This window comes from Talpa europaea, assembly GCF_964194135.1.
Source record: "Talpa europaea genome assembly, chromosome: 10".
In the NCBI taxonomy this organism is placed as follows: Eukaryota; Metazoa; Chordata; class Mammalia; order Eulipotyphla; family Talpidae; genus Talpa; species Talpa europaea.
This window is the reverse complement of record NC_140077.1, coordinates 40,891,613-40,903,619: the sequence shown is the minus strand read 5'-3', so window position 1 is coordinate 40,903,619 and position 12,007 is coordinate 40,891,613. Positions and strand designations below refer to the sequence as shown.

At 38.5% G+C, this 12,007-nt stretch overlaps 1 protein-coding gene across 6 annotated transcripts in view; it reads right to left on the bottom strand.

Moving 5' to 3' along the window:
• USP54 (ubiquitin specific peptidase 54) overlaps nt 1-12,007 on the bottom strand; it is a gene marked incomplete at both ends in the record, with an annotated part of 56,860 nt that overhangs the window by 30,724 nt on the left and 14,129 nt on the right. For all 6 annotated transcript variants that reach the window (XM_084244607.1, XM_084244606.1, XM_084244608.1 and 3 more), the window contains 7 exons: nt 1,130-1,298; nt 4,065-4,214; nt 4,720-4,866; nt 4,978-5,083; nt 5,519-5,601; nt 5,738-5,851; nt 7,280-7,414. In XM_084244607.1, coding sequence (XP_084100733.1) covers nt 1,130-1,298; nt 4,065-4,214; nt 4,720-4,866; nt 4,978-5,083; nt 5,519-5,601; nt 5,738-5,851; nt 7,280-7,414 — 904 coding nt within the window. The remainder of the gene's footprint in view (nt 1-1,129; nt 1,299-4,064; nt 4,215-4,719; nt 4,867-4,977; nt 5,084-5,518; nt 5,602-5,737; nt 5,852-7,279; nt 7,415-12,007) is intronic.

Here is a 12,007-nt window from a genome sequence, read left to right as displayed (position 1 = left end):
TACCTTGCTGAAGCCCTCACTTTGCCTGCCACTGTGAAAAACTGTGGGGCTTTTAGAAAACCTATGGGAGGGAAAGTGGAAGAAAGGAAAAAGTTGTGAAAAGTAAGATTTATTTAGATGGAGAGTCCCAGGCCGACCTGGCATAATAACCAGTTGTTACCCTATCGCATAATTTTTTTCCTATATTGCCAGAAATGTCACTTTAAAAGCTGAATTCCTATTACAGTCATTTTAATATCTCTGAGAAATTATGGGGCTTTTATTTATACTTTAATGTGATTTCATTAAGTAGACTACTTTCCGCTGAGTACCTAGCTGAGATAAGCGCTACAGTGGAAATGGGTATTTGATTGAAGTAGAGTAGGTCTGAGTAGGGTACAGAGTAGGAAGAACACCAGGCACCAAATAGGAGGGAGGAACAAAAAAGAGGAGGAAAGATTCCATAGGCAAGTGTCTTCTCTTTCAAAATTATACTCAGGCCAGCTCTAGAGCTACAAGAAGAAAAGAACATATCGTCTTCCTCCAATTAAGAAATCAAAACCATCAGGGTTATATTTCTAATATATTATAAGTGTCTGTGAGTTAGCCATAGACTTTAGTCATCAAGCCACAAATTGTTTCTACAGGAAAACATGATTTAAGTTCCAAAAATTGAATTACAAGTGAACAACTGATTCATAAGCTAAGGAATTGCTACAGAACTTGACATTTTAAAACAAAAATGTCCTCTCAAACAAAATGACCATCTTTGTAGTAACTAAAATCATTTTCCTTGGTCTCAATAACTCACTTAAATCACAGTTGAACTGCTAGTATCAGTCATTTTTATAAATACTAGAAGGCTAAATAAATACTAAGGTCTTCCTTAAAAACTTAACTATCTCAGTCTAAATCAACTCGACTTCCTTCTCACTTTTGGATTAGGGCCAGGTGATTTAGACATTCTTCAAGGCTGAAGGAAACAAAGCCTGGAGTTACTTGGGTTTCTGCACCAGCTGGCACCTCTTTCTTATCTCTAATAGATTCTCTTTCCCCAAGCTAGGTTTTGTGCTAGGCTCATGATTAAGTTCCAAGTATCTAGTGATCACATTGCAGGGGGTGGGGAAAGGGAAAGAACTAGGCTGCTCACCTGAATCTTCACTATCATAGCACGTCCTACTGAATGACTGGAATTCAACTTGGGGTGGCAGGTCCTGTGTGGACACTGGAGTACCCTGGGGATCTGCATATAGCAGCAGCAAAGGCTGATAATGACCCTTGATGCATTTGGTCACCACATCCTTCCATTTGGGCCCAATCTAAATCAGAAACAATCAGAAGAACATGACAATTACACTTCATATGTATAATTAAAACATTATCTTACTGTTCTATTTTTCTAAAAAAAAATAAAAGAGATAAAAAGACAAGAATTGAGTAACGAGACATATCACCTAACCCTTGAAACAAGGGATCTTAGACCTAAACTTCATTAATTTTTTTGTTAAATTTTTTTGCTAAAATCTTTTTGAAAGCATTAAAATCTTGCAAAAGAATGGAGCAATGAATAAATTACTCTTATTTGTTTGAAATATCAATTCAGTTATGAATTATACAAAGACAAGTGCTCAAAGGTAGATATGCTACAAAGGTAGACTTCAGCTGCTTTTGTGATTAATTTCTTGCACAAATCTCAATCAAATCAAATTCCTAGCTTGAAATTAGCATTTCCATAATTTTCCCTAAATATTAAAATAACTTTTATGAGGTTAAAGAACAGACAGAAACTTTCTCACAGTCTTAGAATAAATGACATTCTTTTTCAGAGTTCATATAAGGCAAGACACAAATGTCAAACTGCTTAGAACAGACAGCTGAACCTCTGGGTATTAGCTTTATGCTAAACTCAGTACTACCATAGCAATGAAAAAAGAATGACAGAATAGCCATGGAAACAACAATCTAAGTAAATCCCCTAACTTACCCTCTCTTAAGCTTGAAACAGTCATATTTTAGATGGTATGCTCTTGGAGCTGGATAACTAGAGTAGTGCTTATTTTATAACAGATATCTAGTACATTTATAACTGAGTTATCATTATTTTATTTTTTATTTATTTTTTTATAGAGGCATGCTTTATTTATTTGTTTGCTGGTTTGTTTGTTTGTTTTGTTTATACATGCACTGGGTACAGTCAGAAGCGCGGGAGGGTGAGAGAATTCACCAGAGCCAGAGCGGGGAGCAGAGCAGGCAGAAGGACCAAAGTACACTGCTGAGGGGAGCAGCGGGCGGCAGGAGAGGTCTGCACGCCATGTAGGACCCTCCTCCGGTGGCCGGGGAGCAGCCGGGGATCGAACTGGCGCCGCAGAGGCCGCGGGCAGCTTCGCAACCCAGCGCTCAACCGCTGCGCCACCGGGGAGGCCCGAGTTATCATTATTTTAACTAAAATACATTTACATGTGCTTCTAAGGCAGGTATTACTTCTCAAATAAAAAAATCTAAACCTCAAAGAATTGATATGAGTGGCTCAAAATTACAATAGCAAAAAAGAATTAAGAAAATCTGGGATTTTGACAAAGACTTTATAGTATTTGTGGAAGATACTGCTTTGAGTCCATGGGTTGGTATAGAATACAGTCTCCTACCTGCTAACTTATAACAGGGCTTCTTAACTCATGCATATCACCTAACCCTTAAATATCATCATAGCCCTTTTTTTCCTACAATATCTCAAAAACACATCCATCTGTGACAGAGTACTTCAAGGAAATAACAATCGAACAGTAATTTCTAGCAACCCTGAGACAAAGTATTAGTCAAGATTTGGAATCCTGAACTTCATTCTAACCTTAAAACCTAAATTGAGAAATTACACTGTTCTTGCTCAAATCAACTTTTAATACATTTTTTAAAGATTTATTTTATTTATTTATGCATACAAGAACTGGGGTATAGGTCAGAGGTGCAGGGGGTGAGAGGATTCACCAGAGACAGTGTGGGGAGCAGAACAGGGAAATATACTGAAATACATTGCCTAGGGGAGTAGGGGACAAAGACAGGAGAGGTCTGCCTTGCCATGTGGGTTAGCTCCCTGGTCGGGGATAGAACTCAAGCTGCAGTGGTTGGCAACAGCTTGATAGCGTTGAGACTTAAATCCCTGCACCACCAGGGGTTTTAATGCATTTTAAAAATATTTTTTTGGGCCTCCCTGGTGGCACAGGTGGTTAAGCACTGCACTGTGAAGCAGTCTGCAGTCTCTGCAGCGTGGGTTCAATGGCTGGCGAGAATCCCACATGGTGCAGCAGACCTCTCCTGACTCGCCCGCTGCTCCCCTCAGCAGTGTATTTCCTCAGTCTGCCTGTTCTGTTCCCCACTCTGTCTCTAGTGAATCCTCTCACCCTCCCAAGCATCTGTAACCCGTTTCTTGCATAAATAATCTTTTAAAAAATAATAATAAAATATTTTGTCACAGCACTCCTGCCCGCCTGTGTCTATGCATGTGCCTCTCTTTTTCTTTCTCCTTTTCCTTATAAACCTGTCCTTTAAAATGTAAAAATAAATAAACTTCTCAACTATAAATACAGAACTGTACTGAATGCCTGCTAAGAGTGACATAGAGAAATAATAGAAGATATTCTGATTTTATCCTCAAGGACTTGCAATTTATTAAGGAAGACAAGACAAATAATTTCATAAATTCGATAAGCAGGGCCTCTCTGGTGGCACCAGGGGTTAAAGGTGCATACTATGTAGTTATCCACAGCCACTGCAGCACAAGTTCGATTCCTGGCCAGGGAGCTGCCCACATGGAACAGCAGACCGCTCCTGACTCGCCCACTGCTCCCCTCAGCAGTGTATTTCAGTCAAGCTGCCTATTTTGTTCCCCACTCTGTCTCTGATGAATTCTCTAACCCCCCACACCTCTGGCCTGTACCCCCGTTCTTGTACGCATAAATAAATGAATCTTTAAAAAAATTCGATAGGGAGACATCAAAATTATGAAAATGAAACACTAAAGACAAATAATTAATTTTAGGGTTTTGCTGCAGTCATTAATCACTTCAAAAGGGGCTTAATATTTCTACCTCCTTGACATGAGCATCATCAAAATACATCCATTTGCGGATCTTCGTTTGGAAAAAAAATGTAGAATAATGTTTGCCATAGTAACAGATCATTCCTACTAAGTACAGTTCAGAATGTTTGGCCCGGTCATCTGTCACTCTGAAAAACAGCTGCGGGGAGAGAAGAGAAAGAAAAAAACAGTCACATACTCCACTGCCTCACATCATCTCTCAGTGGACACCATCACTTCTTAATTAAGGTACTGACTTGATTTAGTATATGATACTTTGCTAGTCCATATTAATCAGAAATGAACCAAAAAAGACAAAATATAGGGAATATCAAGAGAGATAGTGATCGATGAACTGGTATGGTGGTGGTGAAATATGACAGGTCTTACTAGTACCTATCAGAAGAGGAGCCATGAAAGTTGAAAAAACAAAACACTCTCAAGTTCACAAAGCTACTTATCAGCTGACCCCACAAATAAAATTTTCTGCTGATATACTAAGTAGGGGGTAAGAAAGTGTGTGATCAAATATTGTGTGCATGAAATATGTATACACAATATATGCACAAGTTCATGACACGGTAATATTTGCTCTATGAGTTCAGTGTTCACTGTCCTTACACAATAAGAACTTTAAGTGAGAGATAAGAGTAATTAACACTCACATCACCCAGTTTAAGGCAGGTGCCCAGGCTATGAATGACATCTTCTGCCAAGTCTGAGTGGTCTGAGTCCCATACCAGTCCAATTGTGATAATCTGTGGGGCATTCATCAATACACGACGAATCCGGATCCTCTCTCCACAGTTGCTCTGAAATACACATATAAAGTTAGTTAAACTGTTTTTCAATGGCGTGGTCTCAATTCTACTGATCCCAGTGTTCCCTTTCCTAGTTCCAATACCACCTTTCATGTAACTCACCGGACAGTTCCGCAGATCCCCCATAGTGCTGGCATTCTGCAGCAGTTCACCAAACATGCTTGGTGAGGGTTTTTCTCGTCTTTCCAGCATACAGATAGCCTGATTGCTTTAAGATGAGGAATGGAAGGGGGGGGGATGATGGTGGGAATTATACAGTTATAGCTAAATGAAATCAATCATTCATGCAAACTCTTAACCCACATGTGTGAGCCTATTCCTCTGTCTGCTATACCAAAGTCCCTTGTCCTGACCAGTCTCAGTATCCCACAAACCCAGTGAGTGCCTCTGCCTGTCCCATAAGTCAAAGCTCATAGAATCCCCATTCCTCCTCCCGCTTTTCTAGGCAGAAATTAGTCTAAGAAAAAAAGATAGGAAAGGAAAGAAAGAAAACAAAGGTTATTTTAAAATTACTGTTCTGTATTCCTACAATGCAGCAGAGACTCAGTAATTAAGAATATAAGCTATTTGGATGACTTTAGTTAAAACTCAGTGAACTGAAGGAGTACCTAATAGTATAAATAGAGAATCCTCTAAGACTCACCAAAGAGAAGTGGTAGAGATGTAATGCACCATCTGGATGAAAGGCAGCGGATCAGAAGTGGCACCACAGCTAGTACATACACACTGGGTCCAAGGAAAATAAAACAAAACTAAGCAGTCACAGTCAATAACTGTTTTTGTACTATTTAACACCCCATATCCTGGAATAAATTGTTGAAGAAAAGGTCTAAGAAGTGATAAAGACAGAGAGATGGCTCACCTGCTCAAACAACGTCATTGCAAATTTCTGGTGGGAAATGCAGTGTTGGGCAGTACATATATCCTCTTTGGTTTCATCAGCAATGTGAAAGTGAATTCTCATCAGGAGGTTTTCCTGACAGTAAGAATAAAAGTAATGCATCAACAATACTTAAAAGACAACTGTACAAATTGGTAAACAGTTTACTCCAAAAAACAGTAACCCTCCTAGAAAGCAGGAATAACTCTGATTTTTTCTTTTTAATTTGAAATACCTATAAATTCACAGAAAGTTTTAAAAAAATTGTACAGAAGGACAATGCATTCTTCATCCATTTTCCTTCAGTAGTAACATCTTGAGTAACTATAGTACAACATTCAAACCAGGAAATGGACATTAGATATAATCCACAATCTATCAGCTATTCTTGTGTGTGTGTGTGTGCGCACGCGCACAGACTATGCAATTTTACCACATATAATCACTTAACTTCTACCACATTCAAGATATAAAACTATTCTATCACTACAAGCCTTACCTACCCAATTTCAACCCTAACTCCTAGCAACCACTGATCTGTTTTCCTACCTCTATAATTTTGTTATTTCACCTAAGAATTTTACATAAATGGAAATATACAGTATAATAAGCTCTAGATACTATATCTTTCACTCAGCAGAATTTTCTTAAGATCCATTTAAGTTGATAGATAAAACAACAGTTTGCTCCTTTTAGTTGCTACACGGTATTCCAAGGTATGAAATCACAATTTGTTTCACTATCTACCCACTAAAGGATATCTGGGTGGTTTCCCCTTTTTTTTGTTGGCTATTATGAATAAAGCTTCTATGAACATTCATGTACTGACTTTTGTATGAATGTATGATCTCATTTCTCTAGGATACATGTCCAGGAATGCCGGTAGTTTGCAAGTTCAGTTTTTTTAACAAACTGACAAACTATTTTGTTTGTCATAAGAGACTGATATTTTATGTTCCCACCAGCAATATCTCTGTAATCCAGTTTCTTAGGAGTAACTCTGATTTGGCCAACATTTTACCCTGCGATGTGATATATATCACTCTCAGATTTATTTAATGGAGAAAGTTGTTTGAAGTTTAATAGGTAAAACTCAGAGTTCAAGAAAGTTGGAATCTTCTACTAAAAGTCAGTAGAAGCAAAGTAGCTACCTAAATGGCATATCATACTTGTGCTAGGGACTCAATTGTTCTTTAATTATCTTTAGTAAAGCAAAAGTCTTAATGTGTGGTCCCCACAAACCAGCAACATCATTATTAGCATACCTGAAAACTTTTTAGATAAATTTTTGAGCCCATTCTAGAACTCATCAATCAGAAACTCAAGGGAGTCGAACCCAGCAATCTGTATTTTAATGATCCCTGCATTAGCAGAGACAACCTAGAGCTTAACAAACTAGGGAAATCCCTAGTTCTAACTGTAGAGAACAAGGCACAGTCAATTCCTCAGTAAAGTAGCCAGCCTCTGATGGAGACCATCAACAGTCCTACCCCATCTTAAACAGGGCCAGAGGCCAGCACTTACAAAGCACTCTGCAGCATCATCCATAATTCCCAGCTGGAAACGCTGTTCATCCTGAAAAGTCTTTGCCAGAGCACTGCGGAGAGTGTCAGATGGAAGCACTTTCTCACTACTACACTGAAACTGGTTAAAGATTCCCTGTAGGGAAGAGGTTAGACAAGAGAAAAGCACAATGCTGTTATTAAGCTCCTGTACATCCCAGTCTGTGATGCTAGCAAGTCCATGATTATAGCTATAGAACCAAAGGTACCAAATGTACTTCCCAGGAGTTGATATGCTTGCAGTTAGTAATAAAAAAGTGAAAGATCAAGAGTCAAAATAACATGCCTGGCCTGTACTAATAGGATTTGTGTTACTCCATCTGAATGTGAAGCCATCCAGGACACATTAGGAGAGACCACTGTCATAAATTAATGTAATGCAATTACTTCACTTCCTCTGATACAGATAGATGTAGGTGGTCAGGTAAATAGGGATAAATTACATGTAAATAGTTTGTAAAGTATTCCCTGGGGGCTCATTCTATGAAATTGACCCCCTTCTTTTAAATTGTTTAGCTATATAAAATTACCTGAAAGTACAAAGAATAACTTAACACCCACATGTCTAACAGCAAAAAGTATTCTGTTACGCTTACTTTCAATCTACAGGGTTCTATTTAAGAATGCCCACTCTCCACCAGTCATTCACTATCATGAGTTTGTTGCATAATCTTTTTTTTAATACTTTCACATACATATGCATAAATATACATATACAACCTTAAATGATACATGGTATACTTTTATGTGTGGTTTTGTTTATGTAAATCGCATGACACTGTAGTGAACTTAATTTATAATATAAAGACTAATTTATAATGATGCATACCAGAAACTTACATGTTATAATGCAATGTTACTTCAAAAAAAAAAAATTTAAGTATCACCTAACTTTACTTTTTTTAAAATTCAGCATTGTTTTTGAGATCTAGCCATGATAATATATTACATAGACTTGGTTCATACCTTTTTCCTGCTGTATGGTAATTCATCAGGTAACTCTACCACATTTATCATCCATTTCTTTATTGACAATTTGGCAGCCTCCCAATTTTTTGCTATTTTTAAAGACATTATGCCAACTTATACTTCCACCAGTGCATGAATATAAATCGATTTCCCTGTATCTTCATCAGCAATTAGACTAGTTGGTTTTATTCATTCAAACTACATTTAGTTTTTCTGGGTCTTTTGATGAGTACTACTTGTGACAAATATATTCCAGTCTTCTGGTGTCTTTTAATGTGCAACATTTTTTTCTCTTGGTGTAAGTAAACAATAGGTGCATCTATCTTCTGTTTTATGCACACCTAAAACAATGATGAATATAGTGGCCAGAGAATGGAAACAGAGGGGCAACAGGTGGCACCCGGTTTAATGAGTTCTTCTGAATTTGGTATTGGACCCTCCTCACGAGACCAGAATGTGCGCTCTTTAATATCACAAGGCCCAAATCCTCAGTAGACCATTCAGATAAGTGACTTAACAATGAGTTACATATCAACAGGTCAAAAAATGCCACTCAATTGAATTTCCTGTTAGTTATTCCTTCAATTAAAAAAATATCCAACGATTATTTTTCAGACTTGCCAGTGAGGTCAGAAATGAGACAACTTTATAAATCTACCTGTATGGTTTAAGAACAGGAGGCCTCGGCCCTCCCTGGTGGCATAAGGGGTTAAGTCTCAGCACTACAGAAGCTGTCAGCAGCCACTGCAGCACAAGTTCAATCCCCAGCCAGGGAGCTAACCCACACGGCACAGATGGCTTCTCTTGTCTCACTCACTGCTCCCCTCAGCAGTGTATTTCAGTGGATATGACTATTCTGTTCCCCACTCTGTCTCTGGTGAATTCTCTCACCTCCACCCCCATACCTCTGGCCTACACTCTAGCTCTTATGTGCATAAATAAATCTTAAAGAAAAAAAAAAAAAAAAAGAACAGGAGGCCTCACCAACCTAGAATTATCAATTCTTGGTCCTCATTTTTACTTCACCTATCAGCAACTCAGTCACTCATTCCTTCAGATTTTTATCCAAATATATCCTTCTCAATATAGTATTTCCTGATCATTCTATTTAAAATTGCAAGCTCCAACCCCTCTTACACAAGCCTCCCACCCTTACATGTTATCTTTGCCATCTGTCATATCATGTATTTTACTTAGTTATTATCTGAGTCTACTCTGTAGACTATGTCAGAATTTTTGTCCTTTAATTCCCTGTTAGAACCTAGAAAAAAACTTCTATAAATAATGGTGGGCCACTTGATGATTTGCTAAAAGTCATCTCAGCTTGGTGAAATAGTGACCACATCTCAATCTGCTGCTCTTCCCAAATATAAATGGTAAGACATTACTGCTGACAAAGGCTCTATCTCTAGAGCAAGAGGAAGATGAAGGTTGGTCCTTTGTTCAGAGTTCAAAACTATTCCAAAACAAATCAAAGGGAAATCAGTTCCAAGATAGTTCTGTACAGACATATTTGTAAACCGTAGCCCCTTTAGTCTTTATCAAGTCTTTATCCTGAAGAATTAAGCCCTTAGATGGTCTAATATTATAAGCACCTAATGTATTAACTTCTTTCCTATGCAGAGTATTAGTTAATGTTAGCACGCAAGAAAGAATCAAGAAAATAGTCGCTCAAATCACTTTCTGTGTGCTGAGGTTTAGGTGACCCTGTTTGAGAAAAGACAGGCCTAGAGTGATGGCATAACATAATATTTAAGAGCAAGGACACTGGAACAAGAACAATATGGGTTCAAAATCCCAGCCCTATTAGTTACCATATGTATGCTCTTGAACAAGTTACTTAACTTTTCTAAACTTCAGTTTCCTCCTCTTTTAAAAAAGGATTAACTTTTTTGATTGCTGAGTAATATTCCATTGTGTATATGTACCACATCTTCTTGATCCAGTCATCTATTTTTGGGCATATGGGTTGTTTCCATAGCTTAGCTATTGTAAATAGTGCTGCTATAAACATAGAAGTGCAAGTGTCCTTTTGGGTTTTTTTTTGTTTGTTTTGTTTTTGTTTATACATGCACTGGGTACAGTCAGAAGCGCAGGAGGGTGAGAGAATTCACCAGAGCCAGAGCGGGGAGCAGAGCAGGCAGAAGGACCAAAGTACACTGCTGAGGGGAGCAGCGGACGGCAAGAGAGATCTGCGCGCTATGTGGGATCCTCCTCCGGTGGCGGGGGAGCAGCCGGGGATCGAACCGGCGCCGCAGAGGCCGCAGGCAGCTTCGCAACCCAGCGCTCAACCGCTGCGCCACCAGGGAGGCCTGCAAGTGTCCTTTTGAATTAATGTTTCCATGTCCTTTTGGTAAATACCTAGGAGTGGAATTGCTGGATCATATGGAAGCTTCAAAAATGAAAAATGGTGTAAAAAATATATAAAATTTAAAAAAAAATAAAAAAAGGACTAATAATAGATTTTACTTCCTAGGGTTATATGAGGATTTAAAAAGTAATCTATATTTCTATTTATCTGTCTAACTATATCTTAGACTAATGTCTAGCAATATAAATGCTATTATATTATTATTAATATTATTATTATTGTCATCTTTGGAGGTCATTTTAGGTTACTAAGGAGTCTGTCTGCCACTGACCCATGTTGAATAAGGACCTTGAGTCAGAAATATTTCTACCCTGAGTTTCCTCCCCAATCTCTGAGGTCTGGGAAGGAAGAACCAAACTCTCTTTTGTTGCTTCTGTTCAAGAATAGCATTTTCCATAATCTATATAACAGGGATTTCAGCAAAGAAAGGGAAAGACCTAAAGTCAGAAATCTTCCTGCACCCACAGTGGATCTGCAACAATAGATCCACTCTTGGTTCAGTGACACTAAAGTCCCCATGCTAAACTCTTTGCTCACCTCTTAATTACAAGCAGCTTTCTCCATGCACAATGACCATCTGAATGCATTCAGAATGACCTCTGCTTGAAGCTTCTTTATTTTCTGATTTTAATTATTTTTATCTGTCTTGCTCTACTATTGTTAGGATGAAGCAACTGTATCAGGGATGAAGCTGCCTGAGTCCACCCAGCATGCATTTGTGGAGTTCGCAGCTCTGGAAGAAGCTGTAGCACAAAAGCCCCTCTGTTTAGGCAGCACACTAACCCCTGTGTGTCCCTCTCACATGAGCACAAGGCTGGAACAGGCCTCCTCCTGCTCCCATTTTCACCCTCCTCCCACCTTTCCCAGAGGGAGATCCTGTTCACACCAAAGAAAGCCAAGAACATTTAGTTCAGCATAAGAACAGGTGGTAGCACCAATAAAGAACAAAAACTGGTATTCTTCCAGTGCTAAATTCTATGGCAGAGAGGGAGAATGGGAAAGAAAAGCCAAAACTCAAGAATCATTTTTCCCTGTGGGATCCTTGATGGTTTCAATAAACAGAGAAAGTCCACCTCTTGGGAATTCCCTCTGCCCTTCCTCAGAGGGTGAAACCAAAGAAATTCTCCTTCTCATTCTCAGGAAAAGGCAAATTACTTTTGTGTGTTAACTATTTTCTTGGATGCAATGCAAAAGCAACAAGACTTAAATGACTAAAAGCAGGTGCTTCTCCACCCATCTCTTGGATCAAGTAGCAACAATTCTGTCCACATGAGCACATAATTATTTAGATTAGTGAAAACCATGTAAATAAGACAGAAGTACTATAAAGACAAAAAGTCTTTGTGCTTT